Source organism: Stomoxys calcitrans, chromosome 2, assembly GCF_963082655.1.
Source record: "Stomoxys calcitrans chromosome 2, idStoCalc2.1, whole genome shotgun sequence".
Lineage (NCBI taxonomy): Eukaryota > Metazoa > Arthropoda > Insecta > Diptera > Muscidae > Stomoxys > Stomoxys calcitrans.
The window spans coordinates 177,545,954-177,565,260 of NC_081553.1; the positions used below are offsets into that span (position 1 = coordinate 177,545,954).

At 38.6% G+C, this 19,307-nt stretch overlaps 2 protein-coding genes across 2 annotated transcripts in view; both read right to left on the reverse strand.

Annotated features, from left to right (window-relative positions):
- Positions 1-19,307, reverse strand: part of LOC106085477 (IDLSRF-like peptide) — a 308,975-nt gene that overhangs the window by 156,979 nt on the left and 132,689 nt on the right. The window lies entirely within an intron of this gene.
- On the reverse strand, positions 7,767-9,135 carry LOC106085476 (uncharacterized). Its single transcript, XM_013249742.2, has one exon. It carries the CDS (start codon positions 8,845-8,847, stop codon positions 7,801-7,803), a length of 1,047 nt encoding a protein of 348 aa, XP_013105196.2. The 5' UTR covers positions 8,848-9,135; the 3' UTR covers positions 7,767-7,800.

Here is a 19,307-nt window from a genome sequence, read left to right on the forward strand (position 1 = left end):
CTGTGAAAAAATTTGTCAACGTTGACTATATGAAAAATCCGCAATTACTTTTTGGTCAACCCAATATATAAAACAAAAATGTTTAGGTCATATATGGAAATTTGTTTATTATTAGCTAATATTTCGTTTACACTGATTTTTTCCCGACTTAGTTAAACTTGATTTCGTTTTGATTCAAGCAAAATTAATTAAATCTAAGAAATCTCTACTTTTGTTCTTTCCAACGTGTAGGTTAAACACGTTTTGCTACACGCCTCCTGATAGAGCAAACATTGTAATTTGATATTTAATTAATTTTGTTAATGGAACTGGTAACATAAACCCAAGAAGGTGAAAGTATTATGAAAGGTCAAAGTTGAAAGTTAACCAAAAAAATATGGTTTCGCCACTCATTGCATAGAATAATGTCCTGGAGAAATTTTCAAACTGTAATGGAACAAAGTGAAATATGGCAAAGTTTTGAAGAATTAAAATGCTTCTGCTCCAAAAGGTTTATTACACATAAAAGTGGAAGAAATTATTGGATGTATTAAAACTAAATAACCGGCATTCACAAACAAATTCACAAATTAATGTAGATTTGAAATGAGGTTTGCTTGACAGATTTCCTCGGAATCACAAAATGTATATTCCCCCATCCCTGTCCTTCGGTAGTGGGTATAAAAAGAAACTGTATAAAGATCTAGCACATTGTTTTCATTTTTGGAGGCTGTCATATAGACGGACGGACATGGCTACATTATCCTAGATTTTTTCGACGACTCCGAATATGTTTACTTTGTATTTTTGAAAATAAATTTTTCGAAGTGACGAAATGAATATATCCACCTACTACGGTGGTGGGTATCTTCTTCTTCTATTATATAACAAGTAAGAGCGTTCTTAGTTCGGCCGGGCCGAATTTTATATACCCTCCACCATTGATCGCATTTGTCGGGTTCTATGCGCGGTATCTCTTTTTAGACAAACATAGAATATTGAATAAGAACTGCTTTTGGAACTATATCAAGGTATAGTCCGATTCGGACCATAAATGAATGCTGAACATTGTAGAAGTCATTGTGTAATATTTCAGATCATTCGGATAAGAATTGCGCCTTGTAGGGGCTCAAGAAGCAAAATCGGAAGATAGGTTTATTTGGGAGCTGTATCAAGCTATTGGTCGATTCAGACTATATTAGACACGTATGTTGAAGGTCATGAGAGAAGCCGGATGAGAATTGCGCACTCTAGAGGTTCAAGAATTCAAGATCCCAGCTCGGTTTATATGGCAGCTATATCAGGTTCTATACCGATGTACGCCATACTTAGCACAGTTATTGGAAGCTATAACAAAACACCTCATGCAAAATTTCAGCCAAATCGGATGAGAATTGCGCGCTCTATTGACTCAAGAAGTCAAGATCCAAGATCGGTTTATATGACAGCTATACCAGATTATGATCCGATTTGAATCATACTAAAGACAGTTGTTGAAAGTGATACCAAAATACTATGTGCAAAATTTCAATTAAATCGGATCTAGAGGCTCAAGAAGTCAAGACCCAAGATCGGTTTACATGGCAGCTATATCAAAACATGAACCGATTTGGCCCATTTACAATGCCAACCGACCTTATATACACTTATAAAAAGTATTTGTGCAAAATTTCAAGCGTGCTAAGTTCGGGCGGGCCGAATCTTATATACCCTCCACCATGGAACGCATTTGTCGAGTTCTTTTCCCGGCATCTCTTCTTAGGCCAAAAAAGATATAAGAAAGGATTTGCTCTGCTATTAGAGCAATATCAAGATATGGACCGGTTTGGACCACAATTAAATTATATGTTGGAGACCTCCGTAAAATGTCAGCCAATTCGAATAAGAATTGCGCCCTTTGGTGGCTCAAGAAGTAAATAGAGAGATAGCTTTATATAGGAGCTATATCAGGCTATAGACCAATTCAGACCATAATAAACACGTATGTTGATGGTCATGAGGAGAACCGTCATGCAAAATTTCAGGCAAATCTAGAGGCTCAAGAAGTCCAAATCCCAGATCGGTTTATATGGCAGCTATATCAGGTTATGAACCGATTTGAACCTTATTTGACACAGTTGTTGGAAGTCATAGCGAAACACGTCGTGCAAAATTCCATTCCAATCGGATAATAATTGCGACCTCTAAAAGCTCAAGAAGTCAAGACCCAAGATCGGCTTATATGACAGCTATATCAGGTTATGGACCGATTTGAATCATACTTGGCACAGTTATTAGAAGTCATAGCAAAATACGTCGTGCAAAATTTCATTCCAATCACATAAGAATTGCGCACTCTAGAGGCTCAAGAAGTCAAGAACCTAGATCAGTTTATATGACAGCTATATCAGGTTATATACCGATTTGAACCATACTTGCTACAGTAATTGGATAGCATAACAAAACATGTCGTGCAAAATTTCATTCCAATCGGATAAGAATTGCGCACTCTAGAGGCTCAAGAAGTCAAGACCCAAGATTGGTTTATATGGCAGCTATATCAGGTTATGGACCGATTTCAACCATACTTGGCACAGTTTTTGAGTATCATAAAAAAACACGTTGTGCAAAATTTCATCCCAATCGGATAAGAATTTCGCACTTTAGAGGCTCAAGAAGACCCTAGATCGGTTTATATGGCAGCTATATCAAAACATGGACCGTTATGGCCCATTTACAATTTCAACCGACCTATGCTAATAAGAAGTTTTTGTGCAAAATTTCAAGCGGCTAGCTTTACTCCTTCGGAAGTTAGCGTGCTTTCGACAGACAGACGGACGGACGGACATGGCTACATCGACATAAAATGTCACGACGATCAAGAATATATATACTTTATGGGTCAATAGTTACAAACAGAATGACGAAATTAGTATACCCCCTATCCTATGGTGGAGGGTATAAAATTGACTTGAAGTTCTGCCTTCGGCGAACTTCAGGCATACTTTATGGGCAGGTCGGAGAAGACGGCCCTTCACACAGTGATACGAGAAGTCAATACGTATCTCAGACTGAAAGAGAACGCGATGGCAGTCTTCCTGAATATTGAGAGGGCATTTAACAACAACGATTTTTAGTCGACAGTCACCGCTCTGAGCCGTACGGGGATCCAACCGAGTTTCTCCCTATGGACGGACTGTGTGCTACGTGACAGCACTATCAACGCGGACTTGGGAAATTGTGTGGTCAGAAGGCGTGTGATACGGGGAACGCCTTAGGGAAAGGTGTTCTCGTCAATTTTCTGGAGCATAGCGGTAAACAAATGTCTGTGGGTCTTTATAGAGATGACGTGAGAATGATAGCTATACAACATATCAAGGTCTATATTCCGAACTATGCGGTGAAGGTTGCGCTTAGGCTGAGGAACTTGGCATGCTGGTGGAGAAAGAAGGTTTCCTTCTGCATACTTTGTATGCGGTAGGCACACTAAGAAGGCTTTATGGCTACTTGGAATTTTGGAATTCGCTTTCAAGGGAGGGAGGAGTAGGAAGCCAAAAATACTGTGTTTGTAGAGAATGATACCTCGGTTTTTATAGATGGCTCTTATATGGGTACAGGGACTGAATTGGGGCTATACTACGACATACAACGTTTCAGCAACTATAGACGCAAAAGAAATTCTAGGAGGAGATTTAAATTTGTCGAAATCAGTATATATGGGGGCCCTCAAGACCGTGGGTTCTAGTACAATGAGGTCGAAGTGCGTGAAGAAGTGTGGGGAATCCCTGAATAGACAACAGGCACGACATGGTGCTAACGTGGATTAGCGCATACGACGGCGTCGTATTTGCGCTTACCCACTACATTTTTTTTTGTAATATCTTCTTATCACTTTTTCATTTCTTTTTCACCACAAGTCAGACTGGCTACCGAGTGAACTCTTCTTTTTCTGGTGGGATACCCATTCAACCTAAACTATTAACAATAAATTGTGATATATGCCACAGAGAAATCATAAAGCATGGGAATAGCTGGTTTCTAAATACAAATTTTTGGTTTTGAAATTTGTTCAAACTTCAAATTTTGTCAGCTGACACGACAACGGAACGTAAAATTTTGGTTTTACTAAATTTTACTTTTCGGATACGGTTGACAGACGTTTGGTTATCATTTTTACAAAACAGCTGATACGTTTTCCTACATTTACTGTACATTTACGAGAACATAATCAGGCCATTAAGGTTGAGTGAACCGATACTCCCCACGCTGAACCACATTCATGTCGGCATTTTAGTTTGGCGATTGCTCCCTACTACCTTCTTACATATCATCATCTTCTAATCTAGTCTCTAACACTGATCTGCGGACTCTTACTTTTTTACCTTCTCCCCTCGCTAGGGTTTCGCAATGGGCCAATACTGAGCTCCGATTGAGATCACCAGCATTGTGGGCTAACCATTCAAGATAAACGAAAACTAAAATGACCATAAAGTATATAAATGCTTTAAATGTTGCACAGAGACTTCTTATTGATGATCATACTAATCATTAGGGATTGCAAATGGGTCATATCGGTTCAGATTTTAATATGGCTCCTATATAAACCGATCCCCCGATTTGACTTATTGATCCCCAAGCTGCTTCAATTTTCATCTGATTCGGCTGAACTTTGAAACAAAGACTTGTATAATGATTTCCAAAATCTATGCCAAGTGCGATCGTAGTCGGTCCAAAAACTGATATAGCCCCCATATAAACTGATTCCCGGACTTGACTTCTTGAGCCCTTAGAAGACTAAATTTTCACTGATTTGGTTAAAATTTTACCCTTATACCAACATAAGTGCCAAGTTTTAACCGAATCGGTCAATACGGGGATATAGGCTCACAGTGGTGGGTTTAAATAATAACGATAGTAAAAATTATGATCCCATTGAACCATTCTTGCTTATATGTACAAATACTTCGTCGAAATTATATCATAAATATTCACAACCCCTCTTTACTGGTTTTAAAAATGCTCTAAATAAAGATGATATGGTGGTTTGTGTATTCAAAATCTTCATGCTAACACCAACATCCTTATTTGGCACAAATACTCATTAAAAAATGAATGCAACGTTTTGGTTTTTTTATAATCTTTTCAGCAGAATATGCTTTATATTCCTTCTGATCGCAATTACGACCTTCCATTTTATTTAACAGCAATAAAGGCATTTTAATATTTTACGGACATGTGATTTTTAATAACATTTCAAATGAAGACATTGCCTGTTTACTAGAGTGGAATGTCAAAATGGTGAGCAATTAAATGTTCCAAAATTGGAAAATGGTGAACAATTAAATGTTCCAAAATTGTAAACTCGATTGAAAATCTTTCGTTTTTTTTTAATTTAAACAAGTAAAAGCGTGCTAAGTTCGGCCGGGCCGAATCTTAATACCCTCCACCATGGATCACATTTGTCGAGTTCTTTTCCCGGCATCACCTCTTAGGCAAAAAAAAGATAAAAGAAAAGATTTGCTCTGCTATTAGAGCGATATCAAGATATGGTCCGGTTCGGACCACGATTAAATTATATGTTGGAGACCTGTGTAAAATGTCAGCCAATTTGAATAAGAATTACGGAGGCTCAAGAAGTAAATAGAGACATCGATTTATATGGGAGCTGTATCAGGCTATAGACCGATAGACCGAATGTTGTTGGGCAAGAGAGGATCCGTCGTACAAAATTTCAGCCAAATCGGATAGAAATTGCGCCCTCTAGAAGCTCAAGAACTCAAGATTCCAGATCGGTTTATATGGCAGCTATATCAGGTTATGGACCGATTTGAACCATACTCAAAACAGTTGTTTGATATCATAGCAAAACACGTCATGCAAAATTTCAATACAATCGGATAAGAATTGCGCCCTCTAGAGGCTCAAGAATTCAAGACCCAAGATCGGTTTATATGGCAGCTATATCAAAACATGGATCGATTTGGCCCATTCACAATCCCAACCGACCGACACTAATCAGAAGTATTTGTGTACAATTTCAAGCGGCTAGCTTTACTCCTTCGAAAGTTAGCGTGCTTTCGACAAACAGACGGACGGACGGAAGGACAGACATGGTTAGATCGACTTAAAATGACATGACGATCAAGAATGGGGTCTCAGACACATATTTCGAGGTGTTACAAACAGAATGTCGAAATTAGTATACCCCCATCCTATGGTGGAGGGTATTAAAAAAAAAAACAAATAAAAAGATATTAAGTTCGGCCAGGCCGAACTTTGGATACCCACCGCCTCGTGTATATATGTAAACCCCCTTTCGTCACAATCCAATGAATATTGGATAACTTATACACCCAAATTCGGCACGGACATTGAGTGGTCTAATAAATATAAGTCACTTTTAAATTTTGTTGAACAAAATATTGGTCTTTTTGGCAGCAATATCCATTATTGGGTTGCCCAAAAAGTAATTGCGAATTTTTCATATAGTCGGCGTTGACAAATTTTTTCACAGCTTGTGACTCTGTAATTGCATTCTTTCTTCTGTCGGTTATCAGCTGTTACTTTTAGCTTGCTTTAGAAAAAAAGTGTAAAAAAATATATTTGATTAAAGTTCATTATAAGTTTTATTAAAAATGCATTTACTTTCTTTTAAAAAATCCGCAATTACTTTTTGGGCAACCAATCTGAACCATAAAGGACACGGATGTCGAAAAGCCTAACATAAGTCACTGCATCAAATTTCAACAAAATCGTATAATAAATGCGCTTTTTATAGGGCCAAAACTTTAAATCGAAATTCTTGTCCGATTTGACTGAAAATTTGCACGTAGTGTTTTGGTTTCACTTTCAACAACTGTGTTAAGTATAATTCAAATCGGTTCATAAACTGCTGTCATGTAAACCGCTCTTGTATCTTGACTTCTTGAACCAATAGAGCGTGCTATTCCCATCCGAATTGGCTGAAATTTTGCATAAAGTATTTTGTTATGATTCCAATAAATGTGCAAAGTACGGCGCAAATCGGTGCATAACCTGATATAGCGGCCATATAAAACGATCTGGGATCTTGACTTATTGAGCCTCTTGAGGGCGCAATTTCATATGATTTGGCAGCAATTTTGTACAACGGCTTCTCTCATGACGGCTTCAACATACGTGTCTAATATGGTCCGAATTGATCAATAGCTGGATACAGCTCTCATATAAACCTATCTCCCGTTGTTGCTTATTGAGCCCCTACCAGGCGCAATTCTTATCCGAATGAACTGAAATATTACACAATGATTTCTACAATGTTCAGCATTCATTTATGGTCCGAATCGGACTATAACTTGTTTTTCTGTTTTTATTTGGCTTGTCGTTCGATAAATTCTTCATTTAAAATGAGACAAACCGAAATAAGTTTTTTTTTCGTTTGCAGGCCGAACGAACGAACGAAGTTCGACGTCGGTAAACTGGCTATGAATCCCAAAACATATGCCACCCTAGCGTTTATTTATTTCTACTTCCACAGTTTCCGCTATTAACTTTGACAGCATCCCTTTTTTTATGTTTGACATGCATCCGGCGGAAGTACTATAAAACGAGTTTTTTTTAATGTGGATGTATGGGTGTGAATGTTTGTGTTCACATATAATACCCATTCTTCAGGGATTAAAATAAAGATGGCCACACTTTCATATTTTTTTTACTTTATTTAAATAAGCTATTAGCAATTTATTCCGAAAAAGTTGTAATAATACGTTATGTAATATATATAGACCCCATCATATTTCACAATCTATTCCTTTTTTATTTCTCTTACTTCATCATGCCGAATTCCTCATTTTACGTTTAGATTTATTCATCGGTAGTGTTTTCTTGATTATTCAACTCCTCGATATTTTGCTCTTCCTCTTGATATACTGGACTATCTTCCACAACTTGATTGCTCTCATTCTCTTGTGGATGACATCCTGCCTCTGTAACTTCGGGCACTTTTTCAAAATGTTCCACATAATACAAATTCATATCCGGTCTAGACCAAATACTATTCACCCATGGTATATCGTAGTTATATTTGGGACAAGAGCAAAATTTTCTTGATCTATGGCAAGTGGCACATTTGGCTTCGATTGATTTGCCATGGATACATTTCTTAGCTTGTTTCGGTATGCAATGAGGGCAGGAGTGCGGCTTTTTGGGTTGCTGGGCAGCTATGCATTCGGGTGGTTTGGCATAGATCAAATGTCCGCGGTTCTTGGCACAGAAACAACAATTGCAATCTGCCTTGCTTGGTTTGATCTTGCGTGCTTGCATACGATCATAAAATTTCTTATAGGCCACTTTGATTTTGGCCTCCACACCACGCTGTTCATCACAGCTAAGACCATCGAATTTGGCATAGGATTCAGCAGTTTTCTTGGCAGCATGAACATAGAGACATTCTTCGGAAAAGTTGGGTTTCTCCGACGTTTTGCACTTCTCCTCCCGAGGTGTATAATAGAATGCCTTAAATCCCCTTTTGATAATTGTATAGGTCAAATGAGCCTCCACACGATTCATGAGGCATTTGATTCCCAATTCATGAAAAATGTCTTCTTTCCTTAAACGTTTTGAAGGTTTTTCCCCCAAGCAATAGCATACCAAGTCATAATGCAGAAAGGAATAGGTGATAATGTCCACTGATGTCTTGGCCTTGCACTCATGAATTCCACATATAATCATAATTTGAGCCAGGGTATGCGCCAAATCCAGGACATTTTCAAGAAACATGGAAGAACCATTGAGGTCTTGTTTCAGACATTGTCTGTTGTTATACTTATCTACGATACCCAAAGGAACATTGCGCAGACATTCGCTGTGTTTGCAGTTAGTGTGGCACTTAAAATTTGCTAACGATTGCATTTTTAAAGAATTTTCCAGAAACTTGCAAAAATTTTGAATTCGTTTTGTTTTTTTTTTAATTTTTCAAAAGGCAAAATAAATTTTTATTTGTAATTAATTGACAATTGCTGTTGTATTTACATATTTTGAAGTTTCAATGCAAATAGATATAACCACAAAAAATATTTAAATAAACTTCGCAGAGGAAATTTGAGCAAAATGTGCACAGAACAAAGTAATAAAATGAGCAGAGCAGTAAAATGGTAACTTTTACCGTTTCAACTAATACCGAACTTTTGCGACTATACATGGTAGGTTACACTAAGTATTACCAATTTACACAGGTATATCTGTCAAAAAAAAAAAAAAAAAAACAGGTAAAAGCGAGCTAAGTTCGGCCGGGCCGAATCTTATATACCCTCCACCATGTATCGCATTTGTCGAGATTTGCTCTGCTTTTAGAGCGATATCAAGATATGGTCCGGTTTGGACCACAATTAAATTATATGTTGCAGAACTGTGTAAAATGTCAGCCAATTCGAATAAGAATTGCGACCTTTGGGGGCTCAAGAAGTAAAATACAGAAAACGATTTATATGGGAGCTGTATCAGGCTATAAACCGATTCAGATCATAATAAACACGTATGTTGATGGTCATGAGAGGATCCGTCGTACAAAATTTCGGATAATAATGCGACCTTTAGGGGCTCAAGAAGTCAAGATCCCAGATTGGTTTATAAGACAGCTATATCGGGTTATGAACCGATTTGAACCATACTTGGCACAGTTGTTGAAAGTAAGAATAAAATACGTCATGCAAGATTTCAGCCAAATCGGATAGAAATTGCGCTCTCTAGAAGCTCAAGAAATCATGTCCCCAGATCTGCTTATATGACAGCTACATCAGATTATGGACCGATTTGAATCATACTTGCCACCGTTGTTGGATATCATAACGAAATATTTCGTGCAAAAACCAATTCAAATCGGATAAGATTTGCGCCCTCTAGAGGCTCAAGAAGTCATGTCCCCAGATCTGCTTATATGATAGTTATATCAGGTTATAGACCGATTTGACTTGGCACAGTTGATGGATATCACAACAAAACACGTCGTTTAAAATTTCATTCCAATCGGATAAGAATTGCGCACTCTAGAGGCTCAAGAAGTCAAGACCCAAGATCGGTTTATATGGCAGCTATATCAAAACATGGACCGATATGGCCCATTTACAATCCCAACTGACCTACACTAATAAGAAGTATTTGTGCAAAATTTCAAGCGGCTAGCTTTACTCCTTCAAAAGTTAGCGTGCTTTCGACAGACAGACGGACGGTCGGACGGATGGACTGACGGGCGGACGAACAGACGGACGGTTGTGGCTAGATCGACTTAAAATGTCATGACAATCAAGAATATATATACTTTGTTGGGTCTTAGACGAATATTTCGAAGAGTTACAAACAGAATGACGAAATTAGTAGTCCCCCATCCTACGGTAGAGGGTATAAAAAAAGGCGTTAAGTTTGGCTGGGCCGAACCTTGGATATCCACCACCTCGGGTACACACACAACTCCCTGTCCAAAATTTAGGCGAAATCGGACAATAAATGCGCCTTTTATGGGTCTAAAACCATAAATCGAGAGATCGGTCTATATGGCAGCTATATCATCTGAACCGATCTGGGCCAACTTGCAGAAAGTTGTTGAAGGGCCTAACGCAACACACTGTCCCAAATTTCGGTGACATCGGACAATAAATGCACCTTTTATGGGTCAAAAACATTATATCGAGAGATCGGTCTATATGGCAGCTATATCCAAATCTAAATCGATCTGAGCCTAATTGAAGGTGGCTGTCGAAGTGCCTAATACAACTCACTGTCCCAAATTTTGGCGACAGCGGACAATAAAAGCGCCTCTTATGGGCCCAACACCTTAAATCGAGAGATCGGTCTATATGGCAGCTATATCCAAATCTAGACCGATCTGATCCAAATTGAAGAAGAATATCGCAGGGCCTAACTAAACTCACTGTCCCAAATTTAATCAAAATCGGACAATAAATGCGCCTTTTATAGGACCAATACCTTAAATCGAGAGATCGGTCTATATGGCAGCTATATCCAAAACTGGTCCGATCTGGGCCAAATTTAAGTGGGATGTTAAAGGGCCTAACACAACTCACTGTCTCAAATTTCAGCAAAATCGGATAATAAATGTGGCTGTTATGGGCTTAAATACATAAATCCTCGGATCGGTCTATATGGGGTTAATATCAAGATATAGTCCGATATAGTGAAATTTTATACACCACCTTATGGTAACCCAAAAACACAAAATTGGTAAAAACTTTGGGGTCAAACTACTGTGGTGGACGCCCTACCCTAAAACCCACCCAAACGAACATGGTACAATATGGGAATCAAAGGAAAATTATATAAATGTAGTGTACGAACTTGGTATAACAATTCGACCTAACGTGTCGGGGGAGGCCCGCTCCACCCCCAAAAACAGCCCAAAAATTATATGTTTGCCGATTGGGGCAATATGGGTATCAAATGAAAGGTAATAGGAAGTGAGAATACGAAACTTGTATAACAATTTAGGGTAAAATACCAGGGAGGCTACCCCATCAAGAAATCATCACCAGATACAAATGTAGGACGATCGGAACAATTTGGGTTTAAACGAACTTCAGAGTAGAATACGAAACTTATATAAAAGTTTGGGATTTATTCCCAGGCGGGTCGCCCCAACCCAAAATTATGCACCAAATGGACATGTACACCCAACGGGACAAGCTGGGACTCAAACGAAAGGTATTTGAGAGTATAATCCTAAAATTACATAAAGATTAATTCCCAGGGGAGGCGCCCCACCCCAAAATTATGCCCCAAAACAAATGGACATGTATGTATACCAAACGGGTCAATATGGGTTTATAATGAAAGATATTTGAGAGTTAAATACGAACATAGATAATTTTCAAACTTGGACCATGTCAAGTGGGCGCCGCAAGCACTGATGGGTGTAGCGAAGCACACAGGGCAAGCTAATATCAAGATATAGTCCAATATAGCTTATCTTAATCTACCTATAGGCACAAAAGGATATGTGCAGTTTCAGTTCAATATCCCTATTTCCAAAAACCACAATTGCGTTTGGCAACGCTGTAACCACTATTACAACGATTTATGGTATGTACAAAGATATTTTTAAACCCACCACTGAAGAATGGGGATACATTAATTTTGTCATTCCGTTTGCAACACATCGAAATATCTGTTTCCGACCCTATAAAGTATATATATTCTTGACCAGCGTAAAAATCTAAGACGATCTTTCCATGTCCGTCCGTCTTTCTGTTGAAATCACGCTACAGTCTTTAAAAATTTAAATATTGAGCTCAAACTTTGCACCGATTCTTTTTTGTCCATAAGCAGGTTAAGGGATATATCGGACTCTATCTTGATATAGCCCCCATATAGAGCGATCCGTCGATTTAGGGTCTTAGACTCATAAAACCCACATTTATTATCCGATTTCACTGAAATTTGTGGCAGTGAGTCGCGTTAAGTCACCCGACATCCATCTTCAATTTGGCCCGATCGCTTCAGATTTGGATATAGCTGCCATATAGACCGATTTCTCGATTTAAGGTGCTGGGCCCATTAAAGGCGCATTGTTGTCCGATTTTGCCAAAATTTGGGACAGTGAGTTATATTAGGCCCTTCGACATCCTTCTTCAAGTTGGCCCAGATCGGTCTAGATTTGGATATAGCTGCCATATAGACCGATTTCTCGATTTAAGGTGCTGGGCCCATTAAAGGCGCATTTGTTGTCCGATTTTGCCAAAATTTGGGACAGTGAGTTATATAAGGCCCTTCGACATCCTTCTTCAAGTTGGCCCAGATCGGTCTAGATTTAGATATAGCTGCCATATAGACCGATTTCTCGATTTATGGTTTTGGGCCAATAAAAGGCGCATTTATTATCCGATATCGTCGAAATTTGGGACAGTGACTAGTATAAGTCCACTCGATATCTTTCTGCAATATGGTACAGATCAATCCAGATTTGGATACAGCTGCCATATAGACTGATCTCTCGATTTAAGGTCTTGATCCCTTAAAAATCGCATTTATTGTCTGATTTCGCCGAAGTTTGGGACAGTGAGTTGTGTTACGCCCTTCAACATTATTCTTCAATTTGGCTCCGATCGGTCCAGATTTGGATATAGCTGCCATACAGACCGATCTCTCGATATAAGGTTTCTCTCGATTTAAGGTTTTGGGCCCATAAAAGGCGCATTTATTTTTCGATGTCGTCGAAATTTGGGACAGTGATTAAGGTGAGGCACCTCGACATCTTCCTGGAATATGGCACATATCGGTCCAGATTTAGATATAGCTGCCATTCAGACCGACCTCTCGATTTAAGATCTTGGGCCCATAAAGTCGCATTTATTGTCCGATTTCGCCAAAATTCGGGACAGTGAGTTGGGTTAGGCCCTTCATCATTCTTCAACAATTTGGCTCAGATCGGTCCAGATTTGGATATAGCTGTCATATAGACCGATCTCTCGATTTTAAGTTTTGGGCCCATAAAAGGCACATTTATAATCCGATTTCGGTCAAATTTGACACAGTGACTTATGTTAGGCTTTTCGACATCCGTGTCGTATATGGTTCACATCGGTCTATATTTGGATATGGCTACCAAAGGCTACCAATATTTTCCTCTACAAAATTGAACAGTGACTTATACTTATTAAACCTCTCAATATCCGCGTCGAATTTGCCCCAAGTCAGACCATATTTCGATAAAGCTGCTAAGGGGGCATAAATTAGGCATTTTCCACCGGATTATAACAAAAGATGGTTTACATATATATAGGTGGTGGGTATCCAAAGTTCGGCCCGGCCGAACTTACGCCTTTTTTTTTGTGTTTTTAAACTCATACCCTCCATTTTTTTCTTTTGATCCCAATAAGCAAAATTCGAAGTATTATGGCAATCGGTTAACGATAACCCGTAAAGGCACAAGGTCCTGAATTGGATATAGTACTTTCTTAGGGATGCAGTCGAGGATTTGAAGTTCTAGAAAGAAATTCTTTAAGAAAGAACACATTTTTAGAGCATTTATGCCTAAAACATGAACTGTATCAGCTGCTCCACTACTGTGGGTGTGATGCACTTTAAGGTTCGACTCAGAAATCCTTCTTGTTTTGATTTAGTTATGTCCGTCTGTCCGTGTATCCGGTATTTTTTGATTTTGTGATCAACAACAATCCCAATTTTTTATTATTGCTTGAACCCTCAGTTCTCAATCTATATTCAATTATAATTGTTTTATATTCAAATCACATTGTAGTCAACTTACAATTATCTATCATATCATATTTTTAAACCTTCTTATGCAATAGACAAAAAGTTAATCCTAATAAAGCTTTATATAGAATTTAAAATTCTTTAGGCATAAGGAGGTTTGTCGTACTGGAATATCTAAACTGACTGTGGCCTTTACCTTCACTTAGCTAAATGTTCTTCTAGCTAAGGGATAGAAGATATGATGGACAATTAGCCTTTATGCCAGGGCAAGTGGTATACAAGTTCAAAGCGTATCTAACCGGCATTCCAACCCTCAAAACTTTAAGGAATGTTTCTAATTGTATGCCCATAAATTTCTTGCTTTAATATTAAAACACAAGACTTGCGAGAGTAAGATTTCTGAAATATTGCCTTATTGAGGTGTGTCTTGCCGGAAGGCCAGTTCTCCGGGTGGAGTGGTGTAATCTTAAAATATTGCCCAAATTATGCCAATGAGAATTAATTCGATAACTACATGCATTCATTATGGAAAATTATTACAAAAATATTCCAAGTTTGTATTACAATGAAATGGTGATGTTGATGATGATGATGAATGCTTGCCGGGAGGCTTTAGCCAAGTGTTGGTGTTGGTCGAGTTTGGGGGTTATAATAAAATGACTTTAGGGGAGAGGTCTTTATTTTATGGGAGTTTTGCAAATGTTCTTAGTTTGTTATGCTCATTGGGAAAAGTGACGTTGTTTGTTTGCCTTGTTTTGAAGATTATTTCATGCAAATGTTGGCCGTGACTGCGCCTCAAATAGTCCATCCGCGTAGTCCAATTTTGGCATACTACTCTTTCCAACATTTCGGCCGTTATCTCACGAATAAATGCTTCAGTGAATTGAAGCGGGCTTGTCTGTATTGACATGAGCTTCAACATAGCCCCACAAAACATAGTCTAAAGGCGTTAAATCGTTCGATTTAGGCGCCCAATTGACCGGTCCCGAAAGTGAAATAAAATGTTCACCGAACATGCCTCTCAACAAGTCCATTGTGGCATGTGGCTCCGTCTTGTTGAAACAACATATATTGCAAGTCAAGCTCTTCCATTTTGGGCAAAAAAGTTGGATATCATTTCACGATAGCGCTCACCATTCACAGTTACGTTATGGCGCATTTTCTTTGAAGAAGTACGGTCCAATGATGCCACCAGCCCATAAACCGCACCAAGCTGTGACTTTTCTAGATGCATTGGTAGCTCTTGCAATCCTTCTGCCCACTCCGAAATCGAAAATTTAGCTTATTTACGTACCCATTGAGCCAAAAATGAGCTTCGTCAATGGAATGGAAGAAGCGTGCGACGAACTTTCTTAAAAGAGCACGCATTTTGATAATAAAATTCAATAATTTGCGTTCGTTTGTAAGACGATTCATGGTTAAATTACAAACCAAACTGAAGATGTTTGACAGTGAAACAAAACACGAAACGTGCGTGAGCTGTTTAAATCACCATTTATTAAAGATGGCTTTGTGGGTTGTGGCTAGTCTCTCACCCACCTGATGGAATCTAGAGACAAGTTATATATGTCTCCGGCTAATTACAAATCCAACTCATTTACATTTTATTTGAAGATTATTTTCGTTCCTTCCCACGATACTCACTGGACTGATTGAATTCTATCCGAATAGCACTTGTAGAATGGCTTCCAAATGACACAACTGTATTCCAATCTAAGCCGGACAAAGCTTGTAATCAAACGCTTGGTCAAATAGGATCATCAAAATACCTTGAACACCGTTTTATAAAACCCAACAACAACCTTGCTTTATTGACGCATGAGTCAATGTGCAATTTAATACGTAATCTTATCGTAATTACGTAATACTGATCTTATCGTTATTACGTAATGCTAACCTACCGTCCAAAATAACACCAACATCAGTAAAGGAATTCACGTTATTCATTTACAAAAACCTATGTAATAAAACCTACGGCGGTGTTGGTCTTGTGAAGTTGCAAATTTTTCCGTGAAGCTATTGATAAAATAACATTTTAAGCTGTTCATAGTAATTTATCGATATTTTCACGAAAAATTTGCTCTTTCACAAGGCCAAAAATTGCCGAAGGAGCGGTTCCAATGCTTTTGCCATGAACTACAGAGTTTTTAACTATTGCCTTGGCTATAATTGTTGTCTTAGTATTGGATCAAATATCTCAATATCGAAAAAAACGTGACCAAAGTCTGAGAAAACTGCAAGTCAAAATCTGGAGGCTCGATTTTCACCGTAGTCATATGGTCTAGTGGACTTTTTTTTCTCAGTACAATTTCAAGAATCAGAAACGCGAAATCGCCTCACCTTACTGTAGAGTGATTTCAACAAAAAGACGGACGAACATGTCTAGATTGCCTATGAATACAGGGTGCGCCAAAGAACGTACTTATTTAAAAACAAGTAAAAAGGCGTTAAATTCGGCCGGGTCGAACTTTGGATACCCACCACCTCGGGTATATATGTAAGCCACCTTTCGTCATAATCCGATGAAAAATGCATAATTTATGCTCCCATAGCAGCTTTATTGAAATATAGTCTGATTTTCGACACGGATATTGAGTGGTCTAATAAGTTCAAGTTCATTTTTGTAGAACAAAATATTGGCCCTTTTGGTAGCCATATCCAAATATGGACCGATCTGAACCATATACGACACGGATGTCGAAAAGCCGAACATAAGTCACCATGTCAAATTTCAGCAAAATCGGATTAAACATGTCCCCTTTCAGACTTCAAATCGAAAGATCGGTCTATATGGCAGCTACATCCAAATCTGAACCAATCTGGGCCAAATTGAAGAGGGCTGTCGAAGAGCCTAACACAACTCACTGTCCTAAATTTCGGCGAAATCGGACAATAAATGCCCCTTTAATGGGCCCAAGGCCTAAAATCGAGAGATCGGTCTATATGGCAAAGCTGGACCGATTTGGGCCAAAATTGTGGAAGAGCCTAACGCAACTCACTGTCCCAAATTTCGGTGAAATTGGACAGTAAATGCGCCTTTTATATAGACAGATCTCTCTTATATCGAGAGATCTGTCTATATTGCAACTATATCCAAATCTGGACCGATCTGAGCCAAATTGAAGAAGAATATTGAAGAGCCTAACACAACTCACTGTCTCAAACTTTAGCGAAATCGGACAAGACATGGTCCTTTTATGCGCCTCAGGCCTTAAATCGAGAGATCGGTCTATATTACAGCTATATCCAAATCTGAACCGATCTGTGCCATATTGCAGAAGGATGTCGAAGGATCAAACACAACTCATTGTTTAAAATTTCAGCAAAATCTGACATTTATTGGCCTTTTATGGGCCTAAAACCTTAAATCGAGAGATCGGTCTATATGGCAGCTATGTCCAAATCTGGACCGATATGGGTCAAATTAAAGAAGGATGTCGACTGGCCTAACACAATTCACTGTACCATATTTCAGCAAAATCGGATAATAAATGTGGCTTTTAAGGGCCTAAGACCCTAAATCGGCGGATCGGTTTATATGGGGGCTATATCAAGATATATTCCAATATAGCCCATCTTCGAACTTAACCTGCTTATCAACAAAAAAAAGAAGCTGTGCAAAGTTTCAGCTTTATTTTTTATGAGTGTAGCGTCATTTCAACAGACACACGGATGGACATGGCCAGATCGTCTTAGATTTTTACGCTGATCAACAATATATATGCTCCATAGGGTCTTAAAGAGTTATTTCGATGTGTGCAAACGGAATGACAAAGTGAATATACCCCAACCTTCGTTGGTGGGTATAAAAAAACCCGTGTGGTGAGTTGGGCCAGGAGGTCCTCGAGAGAGGGTGCATCTTGAGGGGGTGGCCCCTAAGTTTGTATCTCTCTCTCTAGTCAGTTGCCATCATGCTCGGGTCTAGGGAGGAGCGGGACTTTGCCGTCGAGAACTACTTTTCTAACGGTCGATCACTTGTTGCTATGCAGCGTGCCATCCGCTTTCGCTGTTAATTTCCTCGTGACAGACTCGTTCCTCTCCGTTGTTCGATTCTGTCGTGGTCTTACTCATTTCGGGAGTGTGGAAGTGTCGGTAAACCCCGAAATGGACTTCAACGGACCATCAGAACACCGGAAAATATCAAAAGAGTAAGGCAGTCAGTGTTGCGTTCTCATCAACGCTCGGCTCGCAAAAAACGCAGCTGCTATAAGATTCTGACACAACTATTCGACAAATTCTCCATCATTTCTCTCCTAATTTCACATTTCCGGCTGCGTCAACAAGCAAAACATGCGTTATTGGAGTCGTGTAAATCCTCAAGAACAACATTCGGAACTCAATTGCCAACATACCGATTGATTGGACACAAATTGAGTGGACATGAACATCAAAAATCGACTTAATGCGCAGTGGGGTCGTCATTTACCCGAATTTTCAAATAAGTATTGTACATTATTCTGGCGCATCCTGTATAATTTGATATATTGTAATTAGAATCACAAAATGGCCAACTCTTCGGTGGCTTTTGGCTTGTAGAACATTTGGTAGGTTTCGTTTGGATTTGGTAGTATTTTTCTTAAATTTTGGTAGGAAATAATTTTCTTGAGTGGCAACGCTGCGCACAAGTCCACCAGATAGTGTAGACCGTTCTGCAAGCACAATGACCGATTCGGAAAATCCAAATTACAAAACAGTTATACATCATCTGCGAACATTACATAAATCCTTGAAGGCTGAATAACTGATGAAAGATCATTCAAGGAAAAAACGAACAGCAATGGACCAAATGGGTTCCCTATGGAACAGTAGGATGAGCAGATATATCCTTGGAAAAAATATCATTAAAGTAAACTCTATGTGTACGGTCTTGTAAATAAGAAGCTATCCAATTAGAAAGAAGAAAGGAAACCCCATAATTTACAGCTGTTTCCGAAATATGACTAATAAAATGATAACATTTATGATTTGAATGCATTTTATCAAACTCGTGAGCAGCCTTGAAGTATTTAAAGGCAAGGATTATACTAAAATCAAGCTCTTCTGTCGTAAATATCCACTTCAAAAAGATACATCATTAAAATACCATTTTGGCAAGAACAATACTAAAAGTTTAAAGCATACTTAACTTTCCCCCTAAAAATCTCTAA

Coding starts and splice junctions, on each gene's coding strand:
- LOC106085476 (XM_013249742.2), bottom strand. CDS start 8,847: ATGCAATCGTTAGCAAATTTTAAGTGCCACACTAACTGCAAACACAGC.